The following is an 18,139-nucleotide window of genomic DNA, read 5'->3' on the forward strand; positions in this document are numbered from 1 at the left end:
CCACTCATGGCCTGATCCACAGCAGACAGCTGTCCTGCCTCCTGGCCCCCTGCCCACAGGCCCCTGCCCTTTGGCTCATGTGTGGTTCTGGGCCGGCCACGGCCGCTGAGTCCTCACCCACTTTCTTCTCCTGAATGTGCGGGCCCTTCTCTTATTACAGGGAGGGGCCTCCCTCATACTCTGCTTTGTGGGGTGAGAAAAAGGGGTTGGTCCAGACGTGGTGGGCACCGGGTCTTGTCGCCAGTTCCTGCTGGCTGGCTAGGAAAACAGCTACCTCAGGCTAGCCTGGGAGTCATTGTGACCTTGAACAGTCATTTCCCGTCCTTAAGGACCATGACACCTGGGTTCTGGCCTCACAGCCAGGTCAGTTGGAGGCATGGTCAGTAGGCATGTGGTCATCCTCAGGGGTCACTGTCCCATTTCCTACAGTGTGCGCTCCACTCGGCCCAGTGCTGCCCTCAAATGGGAGCATCCATCCCTTGGGGCCCAGCCGTCGTTCCCCCTCACCGGGCCTCAGATTCCACCTTTGTGGGATGGCCTCCAAGGTGGTGATCCCCTGAATGCCCCGGCCTCACCCCGGCTCACCTGCTTCTCTGGTGCTAGAAGGGCTTTCCCTAGCACTTTGTCAGTGTGCAAGGACCCATGTCTGTGGCACTGGGAGCACCTCAGGGGATGGCAGTGGGGGTCAGGAACCTAGGCTCCATCCAGTTCATCCCTTGGAGTCCAGAGTCCTGTGGCCAGGGGCTGGGGAAGGGAAAGGTGTGGGTCGGGCCTGGCTCCTTCTGCATCTCCAGACTGCCCTGGGCCCTTCCCTGCTAAAGTGCTTCCCTGCCTGGGCTGGCCCCACTGGCCTTGGGGGCTTTCTGTCTCCTCAATTCTTAGTGCACTCCTCTCTCTGCCCTCTGGTGGCCCCTTTGCTTAAGCCTGGTCCCCTGCTTCTGGCTGACACTCCTCAGAGGTTTCTTTTCCTTCCAAAGAGAACTCGACTTCATCAGGAAACAGGAAGCAGAGAGGAAGAAGATGGAGGAGTTGGAGAAGGCGCATCTGGCCGAGGTCCAAGGCCTCCAGGCTCGGGTGAGCGTCAGCCTCGGGCCCTCTGGGAAGGGGGTGGGGTGGCCACGGCAGCCTGCCACACGCATCTGTCTCACCCAGATCCAAGAGCTGGAGGTGGAGGTCTTCAGGCTGATGAAGCAGAGCGGCCCTCAGGTGAACAATAATAACAACATCCTGGAGCGGGGCACGGGCCTGGGCCACGCCCCCAAGGGAGAGGCCCTGGAGAATTCGCACAGCCAGCAGGTGTCCAGCCAAGGTCAGTGGCTGGTGGGAGATGGGGGGCTGGAGGATGGGGGCTGGGGCTGGGGGGCTTGAGGGGTGCCTCAAATGCACTTGAGGAGGCAAGAAGAAGAGCCCGTGGAAGTGCCCAGAGTCTGGAGAAGGGGGGTCTGCTGGGTTTTCTTATAGAAATGACTACTTGGTAATGCTTTACACAGTCGCAAATGTGTGACCCACATGGCATTGCTTACCGCCTCAGGGAGGGGGAAAGGGAGGATAGAATTTGGAAATACGGATGTTCATTTTGGGGCATCTGTGTATCACCAAGCATGGGGCGGGGGAGGGGGGAGCCTGGATGTCAAACAGAACTTTTCATATTTGCTCCTGGAGGGGGCAGGGAGCACTTTACTGAGGAGGGGGATGACGCGCTCAGGCCTGGGATTTAAGTAAGATCACTTTGGCAGCTGAATGGAGGATTGACTGGAGTGGGGAGAAGTTTGAGGGAGGCACACCACCCCTTCCCCCCACCCCCAGCAGCTGTTGTGATAGTCCAAATGGAGGGGATGAGGGTTGTCTCAGAGGAGAGAAGGGGGTGGATATAAAAGACTTATGAAGGTAACATTTCCAGGCCTTGGCAGCAGATTGGACGTGGGGTGGGGTTGGGAGGGGTGCGGTGAGAGAGTGAGGAGTCAGGGATGACATGAGGCTCCCCTCAGTAGGAATAGGGCAGGCTTTGGGAAGTTTCAGAGAGGTTGAGGAGAAGGCACCTGCAGGCCCATTTCTAAGTGGGCGGGAGAGCAGAGCTGTTGGGGCTGGATGAGTTGATGGTAGTTGGGTTCAGCTTCATAGAGGGATGGTATAACTGAAAAAACCTTCAAACAACCTGCCCATGACAGCTGGGGTTATCAGCCCCCCTTTCTGGTGCCTCAACTGCCCAGGGATGGCATTGGTAGCCGCCAAGGGGAGGAGGCTTTCGAGGTGGGTCCCCAGGTGCCAGGCTCTCGAGTGTGGCTTCCACTATTGATGTGAGCTTTGGGTAGTAAAGGGAACCAGGGAACTAGGGCCAGTGGCCGACCAAGGGAGGGGGCAGGCAATGTGGAGGCGGCTGGCTGTCTTGGGGGAGGCTTACTAAGTAGCTACTTTGTAGCCAAGGAGTCCTCTGGTTACTAAGTTACAAGTGCAGCTGCTACAATGTTGCCTTTGTCATAGTGCCTGAAATTCTCATGGTTGTGGGAGAGGAAATCCTGTTTCGAGTAGGGGCTGCCCAGCACTCTGTGCAGACTTTAGCAGGGCCATCTCCAGTTTATATCTTGCCCCTGGGCCCAGAGGGCTCTGGAGAAGAGAGTGAGGCTGGTAACTTTGCACAGCCCTCCCTCGCTTAAATCCAGATCACTGTAAGTCATGACAATACCCTGTTGTCATGGTCCTCTTTGAGAACAAAGAACAAAGGACAAACAATAGTCTATTGAAATTTGCTTTTTTTTTTTATAAACATTTTTATTTAAAGTTTTGAGTTCCAAATTCTATCCCTCCCTCCCTTTCCCTCCCTGAGGCAGTAACCAATGGTTATAGGTTACATGTGCTATTATGTAGAACATTTCCATATTAGTCATTTTGTATAGGAATTAAATAAAAGAAAAAATGAAAGAAAGAGAAAAATAGCATGTTTCAGCCTGTGTTCAGTCAATATCAGTTCTTTCTCTGGAGGTGAATAGTCTGCTTCCTCATTAGTCCTTTAGGGTTTTCTTGGAGAATAGTTGTTATTCTTCCTTGAACAAGGTTGCTGTTACTGTATACAATGTTCTCCTGGTTCTCTTCACTTCACTTTACATCAGTTTATGTAAGTCTTTTCAGGGTTTTCTGAAATCATCCTGCTTATCATTTCTTATAGTGCAATAATATTCCATCACCATCATATACCACAGCTTCTTTAGCCACTCCCCAATTGATGGGCATCCCTTTGATTTCCAATTTGTAACCATCACAAAAAAAAGCTGCTATAAATGAAATTTGTTTATTGGCTTCATTCTTTCGTTTATTTATTTGCTGACCTATTTATTCATTCACTTATTCATTTATCCATTTATTTGTTCATTCATTCATCTAGTTTTTTGTTTGTTTTTGGGTTTTTTTTGGGGGGGGGCAATGAGGGTTAAGTGATTTGCTCAGGGTCACACAGCTCATACGTGTCAAGTGTCTGAGGCCAGATTTGAACTCACAACCTCCTGAATCCAGGGTCAGTGCTTTATCCACTCCACCACCTAGCTGCCCCCTTGGCTTCATTTTTATTTTTTTTGTGGGGCAATGGGGGTATGGGGGTTCGTTAAGTGACTTGCCCAGGATCACACAGCTAGTAAGTGTCAAGTGTCTGAGGCCGGATTTGAACTCGAGTACTCCTGAATCCAAGCCTGGTGCTTTATCCACTTTGCCACCTGGCTGCCCCTTGGCTTCATTCTTGAGAATACTTCTGAGGAGAAGTTACAGCATACAATGGATAGTCTGGTATAATGGTTTGAGCACCCCTGCTGGGGCAGGAGATGTGAGATCGGCCCTGACACCTGCTATCTGTGGGACCCTGGGCAAAGGGGCATGAAGACCTGAGTTCAAAACCAGCCTCAAACAGTCGCTGGCTTTGATGCCCTTAGGCAAGTCACTTCACCTCCACCTGCCTCAGTTACCTCAAAAGTAAAATGGGTGTAATAATAGCACCGACCTTGCTGGGTTGTTGTGTGCATAGCCTGGGCCTGGCTCAGAGTAGGTGCTCTGTCAGTGTGGATTCCCTTCCCCTTCTGTACTTCACGGTGGTGGTAATTAAGAACCACTGTCTTAACTGGGCTCGTCAGCGGCCGGTGATTTGATGGTCATCCAAGATGCCAAGGGAGACTCTGACAGGCCATAAGTCACTGCTGAAGGGGAGTTCCCGACAAGTGACTGACGGATGTTTGGTAAGGAGGCAGGGAGAAGTCGGCAGCTCCTCCTGCTGAAAAGGAGGCTCTGGTGTTGACGCTCAGTGGCCTAGAGGCACCTGGGCAGCGGGAGGGAGGTACCCTGTCGGGACCTCTGGCTGCTTTTCTCCTTCAGGAGCTTTGGTGGGGGGGACCAAGAGACAGAGGGATCATCCCCCAGGCACTAGATCCTGGTAGGGCTCCCCTTTGACTGGTCCCACCCGACTCACCAGCATGCACCGTGAGGGCTGGGAACACCTCATCAGCCACGGCCTTCAGAGGTTGACAGAGGCTGGATGGCCTTTGCAGAAACTGGGTTTTAAGAGAGAAGGGTGGCTCACAAATGAATAATTTGTGATGAACGTAATAACATCGTATTAATTTCTCCCAAGGCCCTAGTTCCAGAGCATGGGAGAGGGCCCAGAACATCACCAGGAGAGGCCAATGGAAATGAGACTGCTTTGTAGTGGGGGGAGCCTGGGGTTCAGATCACTGCCCTTGGCCTTCTGGCTGTGGGACCTTGGGGAAGTCCCTCACTGTCTCTGGACCTCAGTTTCTTCACCTAAAGAATGATGGGGTAGGACAGTGTCCTCTCCCATCCCTTTCAGCTCCAAGTCCCAGGAACATCTTATAGGGGCCTGAAGGAGATGTGGTGGTGGACCCCCTCCCCATCTAAACTCAGAGCCTTGGCTCAAGAATCCTTCCTTAAAGAAGTCAGGGGGGCAGCTAGGTGGCGCAGTGGATAGAGCACCAGCCCTGGAGTCAAGAGGACCTGAGTTCACATCCGGCCTCAGACATTTAACACTTATTAGCTGTGTGACCCTGCGCAAGTCACTTAATCTCAGTTCACACACACACAAGAAGTCAGGCCTGTTTACCCAGAGGTGGAGAGATGGCAGGGCAGTGGCTGTCTGGGTGACCTGCATATCCCTTGCCTCCCTCACAAGGCCTCAATGGCCAGCCTCGACTCCCCCACCTTTTCAGCCTCAGTTTCTCTCAGCGTTTGTCCTGGTTACCAGGGGAGCCTGGGCCCAGTCTCCACCCCCCTGGGCCCTAGCCTGAGCCCAGCCTTGCCCATCCAGGTCCTAATACCCAGAGTCCTGAGCTCAATTCTGAATGTTCTTTTCTCAGACCTGAATGAAGCTGTTCCAGAGACAGAGCGCCTGGATTCTAAAGCCCAGAAAACGCGAGCCCAGCTCTCCGTGAAGAACAAGAGGCAGAGACCTTCCCGGAGCCGACTTTATGATAGCGTCAGCTCCACTGACGGGGAGGACAGCATGGAGCGGAAGGTGAGAGCGCGCCCTGCTGGTGATCCGGCCTTGGGCTTGTCCCAGGGGCCCTCCCCGCGGCTGCGGGCTCTGCTGGGTCTCAGGAGGCAGGTTAGGGGTCAGACGCTCCCATGTCTGGGCTTTCCGCCTCTCTCCCCTCCCCTGCCCTACGTCCTCGGGACGGTCCCTGCGCTGCATAACCCCTCTGTCCTCTCCCAGACCGGCGCCCTTGGGCGGGCACAGGCCACAGTCCCCTCTGCCAGCCTTGCCGACCTGCCAAAGGAAGCCCCGGGGCCGCCCGTGGGTGCACCGGCCACCTTACCGCTGTTTCGGGGGAAGCGCTTTCCTCCGCTCTCCTTCAAAGCCCGCTCCTTCCCGCCGATCTGCCGCCACCACGAAGGCGGCCCCAGGAAAAGGTACCACTCCCTTCCTCCACTTGCACCCGCTCTGCGTCGGCCGCCTCAATGGGGACAGGAGGCCACACACTCCCTGCACGGGGTGGGAGGACACAGGCGGGGCCAGGTGCAGATCTCGCCTTCAGAGGAGGCCGCTGGGGGAGCCTGGACAAGGCTGGGGAGAGGGCATCCCAGCCAGGCTGTCCTGGCACCCCAGACTTGGAGGGCAGTCATTTGAGTAATTGCTTGGTGACCGTGAAGGGCCAGCCTCCAGGTGAGTGCCATGATGCTTCCCGGGATGAGGCCGCCCCTGGCACAGATCCCAGGCCAGACGAGGCTCAAACAGCCCCCAGAGGCAGGCAGGGCCTCCCTGGGGAGGCCAGTGGAGGGCATCAGGGTCCGGAGGGTGACCAAGGCTTTGGGAAGAGCCGCCGTTACTGCTCGGTGGTGACAAGGCCCATTAGCATGCCTTGGACCAGATCACGCAAGATCTGGGTCTGCCTCGGCACATGAGGTTTCAGTTGCCTTGGAATCAGAGGCCCTTCTCTGAAAACCTGAGGGGACCGGCAGGGGCCTGTGCATGGGCACTGCATTGAAGGGGTCTCCAGTTCCTGGGCTCTTTCCGTCGTCCATTGTCCTCTGGCACCTCAAGCTGAGGAAACGTTCCCCGGGCCAAAGGGCTGTGAGGGGGCTTGTCTGGGGGGCACACCTGAGCCCCACCACGGTGGCTAAGCGCTGGCTCTGAAGGCGGCAGGAGTGTGTGGATCCCAGGGCAGCAGGCTGTGCTTCCCAGAGAGGCGTGGGTCCCCTCCCTGCCTGAGCGGGGTCAGAACCTCCCTTCGAAGGCTGCTTAACAAGAGAAAGGCCTAGGAGCGCCCTCTGCAGGTAGCAGGTGGGAGCGAAGAGACAGCTGCAGTACCGTGGCTCAGAGCAGTCATGTGGTGGCGAGTAGCGGGCGCCCTCTCCCCCTACCCGGACCGCCACCTCTCTTGCCTCGGCCATCGCTCAGGGGTGTGTCAGTGGGGCCTGACAGTTTTCTGAGGACGGAGCCTCCGTGAGCCACGAGGAGCCTGGGACCAAGACTTCTTCAGCCAGGCCAGGCAAACATCCTTTTCAGGGAGCGAAGTCTCAGTTTCCTGTTATATATAGACGAACCTCCTCTGGGGACGTCGCCACCGCTGGGGGGAGCCCTGCCTGGCTCTGCTTGGGGCTCTTGGGCTGCACTCCTGGGTGAAGGCAGAAAGAAGATAACAGCCCCGGAAGGCTGGCCACATCATCCCATCGGCTCCTCATGTCATCCCATCGGCTCCTCACAACTCTGGGGGGAAGGGGAGGCAGGGGCACTCTTGTTATCTGCATTTTACAGATGAGGAAACAGCCTGGGGGAAGGGTAACTTAGGGGACAGAAGGCCCCTGGCTGGGTCACCCTGCACGGGTCACTCCAACTCTTGGAGCCCCAGAAGATAGGAGGGAAGCTCCCTGCCCGAATGAAATCCCAGTCCTGACCCTGGTGATCCAAGGTGCTGTCTTCAGCACTTGCATCCCCAGGCGGTGAGGAAAAGAAGAGGGACAACTAGGTGGCTTCGAGGATAGAGCAATGGCCCTGGGGTCAGGAGGACCTGAGTTCAGATCTGGCCTCAGACGCTTTGTGACCCTGATTCACCCCACCCCCGCCCCCCATCAAAAAAAGAGGAGTGAAGGACCAAAAACACACATTAAGCTTCTTAGACATTAACAAGAGAGGAAGCTGTTTGGGGGATGGGCTGGGTGAAGTACGAATGTGGCCGGAGAAGACCCCTCTCCCGCCCCACCCCCAATTGCAGGGCCTTCTGACATCGAAAAGTAAGTTAAGGGCTGTGCCCAACACATAAATGCCAAGCCTGGAGTCAGAGGCTGTGAGAAACCTGGCCTGACGTCTCTGAGCAAAATCCAGAGTTGGTGATAGAAAGTGAGAGGACATCGGCCGCTCCCAGATGCTAGGATTCTGAGGGTTCAGAAAGGGCAGATGTGGGGTCTGAAGGCGGAGCGGAGAGGGGTGTGAGCGCGGTGGCAGTGCCCATTTGTGTGGAAGGAAAGGAAGGTCCTGAGGAAGAGGCCAGAGTCTGAAAGGACACCAGCCACAGGTCCAGCCCCCAACGTCTGAGGCAGGGAAGGAGTGAGGGTTTGGAGGCGTATTGGAGGCAAGAGGGCATCAGAGAAAGACTCGAGGGGCAGGCTGAACAGCAGAAGGAAGAGGGATGAGCTGCTCCCCTCCTCCCTCCCTCCCCCCTTTTTTTCTTGTGGCCTCTGGCCTGGGGAGAGTGATTGCACGAATCGTTAACAGAGTGACCAGAAACAACATCTCGGGGGCTCAGTGGGCTTCAGTCCCCAGACTGAAGAAAATCTGGTCGACTTGCTTTGGGTGACACCTTGTAAGACCTTGGAAAACAATCAAAGGCACCAGACAAAGTCCCGATTTTCAGAAAGGGGAGGGCTGAGTGTGTAAAAGTAGCCCAGTGAGCTCCCGGCTCTCCCTAGCAGAATGACAGACTAGTTCATTAAAGGGTTGCTCCTGTCACCCTTGGAAAGAGAAGCAGCAGCACTTGATGAAAGTGAGTAGTCAAAAAACAAAAACAAAAAACCCAACAATAGCTACTGTGTGTAGAGTCCTTCAAGGTTTGCGAAGTGCTCTGCAGGATACTATCCCATGCAGCTAGATGGCGCAGTGGATAGAGCACGGCCCCGGAGTCAGGAGGACCTGAGTTCAAATCCACTTACTAGCTGTGTGAGCCTGGGCAAGCCACTTAACCCCAATTGCCTCCCCCCCCCCAAAAAAAAGTGAGTAGTAAAGGCCCTGCCAGACAGCCTTGGCTTCACTGGGGCGCTGGTGGAGATGTGGATAGGGTTGTTTTGTTTTGTGGCCTGGTACCTTGGTGCCCACTGGTGGATTTTGGCAGATCATCTCCCAAGTTCTGGAGTACCGTACTCCTGAGCCAGATATCTAGTGTGGGACTACAATGCCATCAAAGGCACCTGATTTTGACTCCATCTGTTGGCATCTTCGTGTCTGGTCATAGCTACGCCCTCTCCTGGAAAGGGTTTGGGCCCTGAGAGCAGGTCTTGGCACGCTGTAAGCTTTTACTAGCTGTGGGTTGATTGGAACCTTATGAATCCATTCTCGGCCCACTGGTGTTTAACCTTATCGGTGGCTTGAATCAAAGGCACCCCCGGCAGGCTCCCCTAACAGAGCTGGGAGGGGTTGCTATGTGCTGGATCCCCAGGAGGCAGATGAGTAAAGGGGCACTTGGATGGGGATAAGCATAGGGTTTCTTGCTTTTGCAAGGGCCACATGACAGACTAGCCCGTTTATCTGAAAAAGATGGAGGAGTTTTCTCAGATGCAAATATGGGCCCAGATAATCATCTCTGTCCAGTGCCTGGAGCACTGTGTAGATTGTCAGGCAGTTAGCCTCAGACCCTTAGGGGCTGTGGGACTGGGCAAGGCCCTCATCCTCCTAACAGCACTTGTCAGGATCAGATGGGACTAGAGCCTGGCACGCAGTAGGTGCCATCTCGAAGCTGATCTCCTTCCTACTCCAAATGAACAAAAACACCCTAGGAGAGCTCTAGGTAAGAGAGAAAGCCCTGGTGAGGTCCGGCCCCTCCTGGGAGAATGCCATCTCAGTGGTGGTGCCCCTCGGAGAGTCTGGCCCCTGGACCGCAGCTAGTGGCCTGAGAGTGGCTCCCTCCGCGCCTCCGCTCCGAAAGGGCTGCTGAGGGAACAGCAGAAGGGGGCTTGCTAACTGCTCCCGAAGACAGGACTTGGGCTGACATGGGCCCAGAGAAAGCCCTTGGGAACAAGCCCTGCCCGGAGCCCCTTCTCTTTCTGGTCTGTTTTTCCAGCCATAATAACCCTATGCTCTGTGGTGTGGAGGTGGGGAGGCCGTGCACAGCATCTCCCCGCCAGGCTGCGTGATGGGCCCTGGCTATGTCCCAGGGCTGGCTGAAGTGGTCTGACTGAGAAGTTCCGAGCCAGGGCAGGCCACACCCCCCTCCCCCTCTGCTGGCTCTGGGCTGGGAGGGGTGAGGGATGACTCCACACAGAGAGAACACAGACCATCGCTTCGCTTGTGGACGTGCAGGGACCCTTCCCTGCCCGCCCGCCGTCTTCCCAGCAGGACCTACCTAACCTGCTCTTTTTCACAAACAGGGTCTTCAAAGACAGGCTGCAGAATGTGGAGCCTGAGCCGCCTCCCGGAGTGCAGCCGCCTGCTTGGCAGACTCATGCCCCCTTCTCATGGCTTAGTGCCCGCAGAAAAGGACCCCACGGCTCCAGAACCCGGCCAGCTCCTGCCACTTCCCCTGAGCCTACTCCTGGGCAGCTAAGCTCAGATAAAAAAGGGTCCAAGGTAGAAACCCTGGGCACCAAAAGCAGAACTAGAACCCCTCCTTCCTCACCAGCCTGGGGCTGCCCTGGTTGGTGATGCCCAGGACTGGTGGTGTGGGAAAGGCATCCTCTCCGCCTCTTCCCTCCCCTCTCACTTCCTCTCCTTTCCCTTCCCTCCCTCCCCCTTTCCCCTCCCCTCTGATTCCCCCTTCCCTTTCCCACCCTCTCCCCTTTCCTCCCTTCCCCTCTCCTGCTCCCTCCCCTTCCCCTCTCACTCTCCTTCTCTCTCACTCCCCTCCCCCTCTAGTCCTCACACTGTCCTGCCCTGTGGCACCTCTTCTTTTTGGTCCTCTGGACTTGTCACATGGGCCACTGACCCTCAAAGGAAAGTGATCATGGGTTCCCTCCCCTCCAGATTTGCACAGGGCCTGGCACTTAGTTGGCTCCCCCTGGCACCAAGCTACTTTTCAAGATTCACAAAACATGGTCTCTAGGCCAGGGGCTCTGGCAGGCCTTGGGAGGGTCCCCTGTCTCTGCTCTGACTGTTGAGGCTGGGGGAAGGAGGGGATGAGCAGTGAGTGACCGTGCATGGCCCGTGTCCATCCCTCACCTCTACAGAACCAGCTCTTTACCACCCAGTGGATTTCCACACCTCAGGGCGAGGTAGCCGAGTGCTGGAAAAGACTGGGACTGGTGTGGAATAAGAAGCCCCCTGGGCTGGGGGAGGCAGGGGCTGTGCCCTCTTCCCTTGGGCTGGAACAGGGGACAGAGATTCGGGAAGACTGAAGCGTCGCGCCCATCAGGCTCACTCCGAAGGCCGAGCAGTGCCTTAAGGCCTAGCTTCTTACACTGTGGATCACAACCCCAATATGGGGTGGAGGGTGAAAAATTCAGCAACAGCGAAAGGTTCTGTGCCCCTATTTTATATGCCTGCCTACCCCGGCTCATGTAAAAAATTCTTGATGGAAAAGGGTGGCAAGTGGAAAAAGTTTACAAAGCCCCGCCTTAAGGGGCCAATTTAGTCTGGTGATTCAAGCCACTGTCGCCACCTAGGCCAGCAGAGGGCGACAAAGCCCCGGATCGGTCACGGTCTCAGATGGGGGCGAGATACCCAGGGCCTGGCAGCCGATGGGTAGTGAGAGGTGAGGGAGGAGGAGGCACAGGAAGGTGGTGGCCAGGAGTGTGAAAAGCCGAAGAGGCCAGGGAGGGCACAAGCCGTTTTGTGGAGCGCATGGGCAGGGAGGAGGCCAGGCTTTGGCTGTTGACCACCCCCTCTAGAAGTTTAGCACTGAAGAGAGGGAGAGAGTTGGGATAGGAAGAGGGTAGGGATGGTTTCTGAATGAGAAGGTTAAGGGGAGTCTCCTAGGTGGCTGAGACCTGCCCTGTCTGTAGCCAGGTGTGATGGGGTCAGTGCGGGTAGAGGGGATGGGAGATGCATGTCAGAGAGGGGATGACTTCAGGAGCCAGGGTGCTTCGGGGACTGACACCAGATAGAGGAGTATGGGCTGAAGGCGAGGTGGGAGGAGAGAGCTGGGGGGCGTGGCTGGGCAGTGCCCAGTGGGCTCATTAGCAGCGAGGGCCCCACCCAGTCGTGCCAATGATTTGTCTTGGGTGGAATCAGCTCAACACAGTCTGAGAGGGGTTCTTGAGGGACTGCAGGAGGGTACAGCAGCCCAAGGGTCAGAGCATGGTGCTCCCATGCAGGGAGTGCCCCAGGAGGGCAGAAAGACACCAGGGGTCTCAGCCAGGATGGAGGTGCATAAAGCTTGTAGGTGTCACAGAAGGGTGAAAAGTAATCCATGGTGAGTCAGAGGGGAGGATGACATATTTGGACTTGGGATTGGGACTGAGGAGCTAAGGGGCAGCTCGGGGGCGTAGTGGATAGAGCAACGGCCCTGGATTCAGGAGGACCTGAGTTCAAATCCGATCTTAGACACTTGACACTTACTAGTTGTGTGACCCTGTGCAAGTCACTTAACCCTCATTGCCCTGCAAAAAAGGGGGGGGCCTGAGGGTCTAGACCTCTTCAGCAGCCCCAGAGGGTAAGGTGAAGCTGCCAGGGACCCAGGTCAATGCTTCGCAACTGTGGTTGGGCAGTTGGGTAGGCAGCTCTGAGAATGCTCACCAGAAAATGCTGGGCACTGAGCTGGAGGGTGTTCAGTCCAGCAAGGACATTGGCCGAGGGTCACCTCCCAGAGACAGGTGTTTGGAAGGCTCTGGAAGAGGCCTCGGCCCCTGATCTCCTCCTGGGCTCTTAATTTCTTTGACTCCAAGGAAATGGGGCTGATGAGTGCTTTTGGTGGAGGGCAGAGCTTCTCTGTGGGTATTTCTTAACAGACAGCCCCCTTCTCAGCAGGGTGCCAAGTTCAGACTGCCTCTGGGCAGCCTGGAGCCCAGATGGGCTTCCTGCAGAAGGTGGAATCACCCCAGGGCAGGGCCTAGCCTTGGAGCTCAGGGCAGGCTCCCTGTCCACTGTGATTTCTGGCGGGCTCAGCTGCAGCTCCCGGCAGTCCTCCCCATTCACTAACCTAAGAGCTCCCGGGCAGGTCCAACTACTTCTGTCTGGTGATGGATGTGGCCTCAGGGACAGCATGAGGAGGAACGAGATACCTCACTGTCTTCCACAGGGCAGGCCATGCTGTCCTGTAGTGAGGCTTGGCTGCTTCCTCTCAGGAGAGGGGGTGACTGCCCCCGGGGCATGCTGGGAAGCCCACTGCTGACCACCCTGGTCCCTCAACCCCAAGCTCCTCACTCATCCTTTCATTCACTCCTGCAGAATTTCCCTCTCCCTGATGATTTCAGCCCCAGCAGCACAAGCTCTGCCGACCTCAGTGGCCTTGGGCCCGACCCCAAAGTTCCAGGCCTTTCCAGATCCTTGGCCCTGTCATCTGATGAGGTGCGTGCTCCTTTGCAGTGTTGGCTGCTTCCTGGGTCCAGCCTAGCTCCTGATGGGGCTTGGGGGGTGGAGGAAGGCAGGCTTGGAAGGTGAGACCCCCTGGGGGGCACCCCACATGTGTGCGGTGTAACTTGAACCCTGTTCTGAATACTGTTCTTTCCTTCCCTTCACGCTCTCACTCAGAGCCTGGATATGATCGATGATGAGGTGAGAGCTTTGGGCTGTGGGGATGGAGCAGGAGGGGACACTAGGCTAGGGGACACCAGGATAGGGGCCACTTCCTGCCCTCCTTAGTGTCAGGACCTACCCTGGGAAAGAAGGTCCTTGAGTAGAGTCCTCATGAGCTTCATCTTGTTAGGTCAGAGTGTCTCCAAAGCCCGCCTTCTCCATCCTCCTCTTGGGCCTCCATCTTTCTTGCCCCCACTCTCTGTCCCCAGCACTAGTCCTCCTGGGCACTGCTTCTTTTGGGCATGTCATTGCTTATTCCACCTTCCCTGCCTCTGCCCCTGGTGGCCTCCACCTTCCTTGCCTCTACCTTTCCCCACTTCTGTTCCTTTCACTTTGTTTTGGAGAGAAAGGCCCCTCGCCCCACCCCACCCCCGTTAATTCTGGTCACACAAGAAGCATTTCCTGAGATTTAGGGGCTTCCCGCTCTTCAGAGATGGGGCGGCCCCTTCTCAGGCCCTCTGACTCGGATGGGGAGGGAGGGCGAGCAGGCGGAGGGGCTGCCTCTCGTCCCCACCCGCGCGGCGCGGCTCTTCCTTTGACCGCTTTACGCCCCCTTCCCGTGGCAGATCCTCGACGACGGGCAGTCCCCCAAGCATAGCCAGGGGCAGAGCCGGGCCGTACGGGAATGGAGCGTACAGCAGGTGGCTCAGTGGCTTCGGAGCCTCAACATGGAGCACTACGTGGCCGAGTTTAGCGCCCAGAGCATCAGTGGGGAGCAGCTTCTGCAGCTGGACGGCAGTAAGCTCAAGGTGAGGAGGGGGAGGGAAGCCCCAGGCTGAGCCGTCAGTCCCGCCGTTCTGGGCCCCTTCCCGTGAGCCTCTTGCCTCCCCTTCCCTTCAGTGGGCCCCCAAGGTGTGGGACCGAGGAGCCGGGAAGCTCCGCCCCGGGGCGGGGCCCGGACTCGGGGAGCGGGGCTCAGGGCCTGGTGTCGCTTTGGCAGGCCCTCGGGGTGACTTCGTCCCAGGACAGAGCCCTTCTCAAGAAGCAGTTCAAGGACATGAAGGCGGCCCTGGAGAAGGCGCGCAAAGCCCAGGAGAAGATGGAGAAGCAGCGCGAGAAGCTGCGGAAGAAGGAGCAGCAGCGGAAGGCCCGAAAGGCCGAGCCCGCCTCCCCAGAGCCCCCAGACGGCGCCAGTGAGCAGTGAGGCTGGGCGGGGCTGCGGGCCTCGCGCCTGTCTCACTCCTCGGACCCCTCCGACCCCCTCCGCCGGGGGCTTCCTGCAATAACTGACTGTGTGTGCTTTCTGTGCCCATCCCTGGGAAGATCCCAAAGCACCTCGGGTTGTTACCGCAGCTCCTCACGTGGAAAAACCCCAGAAGGGACCCTGGAGGCCAGGGAGAGCGGGGCCTCTGATCCCTGCGCAACCTGCTGTCAGCCCGCGGCCGATCGAGCCCCCAGGGACTCCCTTATGCGTCCCTCCTCGTCCTGCGCACCCCGTGAGGACATGCTAGAGAGCCGGGCAGGGCCTGGGCAGGGCTGGCATCCATGGCCTCCTCTCCAGCTGTCCTTCAAGCCCTAGAGGGAGCCAGAGCCTTAAAGCGGAGCTGGGGGGCTGCGGCAGGAGGGGGAGGGCTTCCTGGACAGCCCTGGGCGCTGAGATCTCCCCCCACCCACCTTGCCTCTCCTCATCCGGCTGGTCAGCTGTGCTGACAGGCACCCCGCACTCCCTCATCCCCGACGACGCCCCAGGAGCAGCCTGGCTGGGCCGAGACTGAGGACTTCTCTTTCTTTTCTACTTGAGATTTTCCACGGGGTTGGGCTTCGGGAGCGCTGTGGAGCCAATGCACTTTGGAGAGACTTGGAAGTGCCCCATATGCCGTGGAGCCGGAGGGCACCTCCTTTGCCCTGAGGGCGCTGCTGAGCCCTGCAGGGCCGGCCCTGGGGGCCGTGGGCCGGGTCACTCGAGTTGTCCGTGGGCAAGGAGGGGCTGGAGGGGGGGGGCTGGGAAACCAATGTACATGTCTGCGAAAGGAGGGAGGGTTTTGTTGTTTTTGCTGTGTAACCACTGCTTGCGTCTGGCTGCTGCGCCGCATGCTGCCGACCCTAGAAAAGGGACCCTGACCACTGAATGATGGCATTTGAGAGCCTCCCAGAGGACCCCAGGGCCTGTGGTCTCTTCGGGCCTGTCTTTGTGCTTTGCTGCTTTAGTAGGGGCTGGCATTGAGAAAGGGGCCGGCCTTGTCAGCCTTTGGAGTCCCTCTTCTAGGCACTGTGGAGGCTGGGGCTGCTCAGCCGGGCAGAAATGGGGTGTCTGGGCTCCCTGCAGTGATGTTGAGATGGCAGAGCCCCAGGTGTGTGTGTCTCTGTCTGTCTGTCTGTCTGCCTCTGTCAGCATCTGTTTGTCTTTTGGGGGGTCAGAGGTCAAAGCTGCTCTTAGAGCCTGGGGGGGCACAGTAGTGTCCTCCAGGAGAGGATGCTCCACCAAGAGCTCTCGGGGCACCTGGGCCTCTGCAAAGGTGGACCCTTTGGGACCTTTCAAGTTCTCTTTAGGGAGGAAAAAGGAACCTGGGCTGAACTGGCTTGTTCACTGAGATGCCTGAGCTCTGGGGCAGGATGTGTGTTTTGCCTTTGGGTGCATTAGGCTAGCAGTGGGAGTGGGCTGATCCCACAAGAACCCCTCCTAGGGTTCTTAATCTCGGCTTGTACCTGTGTCTTCCCAAGCAGTGGGCAGCAGTTGCCGGCAGGGGGCACCCTCAGAAATCAGGAGAGTGGAGCCCAAGCAGCAGCAGCCTCTGGAAGCTGGGCAGGGAAAGGGAGCGGGCAGGCTCCTGAGGGTGTCTCCCTGCCACCAGCCAGGGCTCGGCCACGACTGAATCCCAGGGCCAATGACCTGGGATTTACAGTCCCAGGGGCAAAGATATAGAGGCCAGGGCATAGCCAGGCACTGATGGCTGAAGGAAGGCTTTCTGCCTGCAGATTTCTCAGCTTGAATGGGAAGAGGATGGTGTGACCGAGGGGGGTGGGGAGGGAGCTCCAAGGTTTCACCAGGGAAGATTTTGGCACCGTGGATATGGGAGCCTCAGTCCCCTCTCAGGTATGCTGTCCCAGACCTAGAGTCAAAAGGAACCATAGAAGCCACCAAGTCCAGTCCCCCTCAGAGAAGGAAACCTCACTGGGTCCTCTGGGGCACTAGCTCTGGTCTTTGTAAGCCCACACCTAGTGGTCCAGCTACTTTCCAGGCTGCTGCTGAATGGGGCATTCTCCTCCCCACCCACCCCCATGGTCCTTTTCCTCTTTGCCAGTCTCTAGAGCACTGCCATAGGAACACAGGGTGGGGTTGGAGCCCTTCAAGGGGCCGCTGGCATCCAGCTTGTGTCAGTCCTTAAGTCACTAAGCTGCCATTGACTCTCTCCCCCATGTATCATACAAAGACCTCTTACCCCATCACATTGTTTCCCAGGAGGAGGTAGGGCCCTTTACCCAAAATGCTGGGGAGGTATCTTCTTGTCCTGAAGAGGCACTTCAGAGCTAGGGAAGAGGGAAGCAAGAGTGAGTGGTCAGAGTGGACCAAGGAAGGTGGCTGAGGACAAGATGAGGGCTGCTCAGTCGTCCTCCAGATCCATATTGTTGTTTCAGGGGAGTCATTCCAGTTTCCCCTTCTGTCCAGTGAGGAGGCTGGAGAAGACCAGAATTGGACATCCCTTCTTGTCCCACGAGCCAACTGTTACTTATGATGGCATGTGGTGGCCCCCTAAGTTTCCCATTGATTCACATCCAAAACGTTGAACTGGAAATGGAATAAGGCTTAAGCTCAAAGTGATATCTTGGGCCTTTGGAAGAAACAGCACTGGTTTAGATCTAGGGGTGTAGGGGCCAAATTTAATATAGGGAGAATTAATTGGGTGGCTCTCTGTAATATTGGGGTTCAGAAAATAATGAGGGACCTCTAGGTCCAAAGTTTCCTCCCCTCCAAACTGCTTTTTTAAGTTATTTCTCCCAGGCCAATAAGAAGGGAGCTTAACAGCCTCTTTTCCACAAACAAATCAGGTTTTATTTAATGGGAATAAAATACACAGCAAAGGTGAAATTAATAAGGTCAAGGAAAAGGGAATAGAAAAAAGGAAAAATGGATAATCTCCCTGACTCTTCTAGCAAGGGCTGTCTCAAACCCAAACTTGCTTTTAGCTCAGCTAATTCAAAGGTCTGGATTTAACTGACTACCAGGGGTCTGTAATTTCTATGGGAGTCAGCAGCCAGTTTCTAGTCTGCTCCAAGGCCAGAGAGAGAGAAAGTGTGTGCCACTTCCTGTTGGGGTCCCTTTTTCTACCTTATTCTCCCTCCCCGAAAAGGGGAGATCCTTCAGGTAGTGTGGCTGAGACTGGTTCCCTGTTGATGACGAAGTCCACAGCCTCTGAGGACACTTCTCAGGGTTGGCCAAGTTTAAACTAGGTGATTAAAAATCTAATCATCTTAAGTGGGTACTTAGTAGTTTTTCATTCACACCCAATTCAAACACTACGAGATCAATCAAGTGGGACCCCTGGGCGTCTGCCAAATTCCATTATTTTACCACAGGAGCCTCTCCCAGCACGTACCCCTGGCACATTCTGTTGCCTGTGAACCCCTCCTTGGGCTCATGATGACAAGAAGGAAAGCTGACTCTCTCAGGGGTTCTCTCAGGAGCTGTGGTCTCCCAAGCTGGTGGGAAACAGGCTGAAAGCCAGATGCCCAAGCTAAGGAGGTTACAAAGTTTCCTAGTCACTCTGCCTCTAGACAGGCTGTCACACTGTGGCACTGAAGGTCAATTTTGAGGTGCTGGTAGTATGAGAG

The 18,139-nt window shown here is 56.5% G+C and overlaps 1 protein-coding gene across 4 annotated transcripts in view; it reads left to right on the forward strand.

The window, feature by feature from the left end:
• The window catches only part of PPP1R9A (protein phosphatase 1 regulatory subunit 9A), a 76,592-nt gene extending 59,293 nt beyond the window's left edge, over window positions 1-17,299 (forward strand). Inside the window, exons 10-18 of one of the 4 annotated variants that reach the window (XM_043966137.1) lie at window positions 978-1,074; window positions 1,153-1,309; window positions 5,349-5,506; window positions 5,705-5,901; window positions 10,069-10,267; window positions 13,022-13,141; window positions 13,325-13,348; window positions 13,936-14,118; window positions 14,310-17,299. In XM_043966137.1, the coding sequence (XP_043822072.1) occupies window positions 978-1,074; window positions 1,153-1,309; window positions 5,349-5,506; window positions 5,705-5,901; window positions 10,069-10,267; window positions 13,022-13,141; window positions 13,325-13,348; window positions 13,936-14,118; window positions 14,310-14,513 (1,339 nt within the window). In that variant the 3' untranslated portion in view covers window positions 14,514-17,299. The remainder of the gene's footprint in view (window positions 1-977; window positions 1,075-1,152; window positions 1,310-5,348; window positions 5,507-5,704; window positions 5,902-10,068; window positions 10,268-13,021; window positions 13,142-13,324; window positions 13,349-13,935; window positions 14,119-14,309) is intronic. The other 3 variants (XM_043966139.1, XM_043966140.1, XM_043966141.1) reach the window with 3 other exon arrangements.
• Window positions 17,300-18,139: the final 840 nt, after the last annotated feature.

This window comes from Dromiciops gliroides, chromosome 5 (genome assembly GCF_019393635.1).
Source record: "Dromiciops gliroides isolate mDroGli1 chromosome 5, mDroGli1.pri, whole genome shotgun sequence".
NCBI lineage: Eukaryota > Metazoa > Chordata > Mammalia > Microbiotheria > Microbiotheriidae > Dromiciops > Dromiciops gliroides.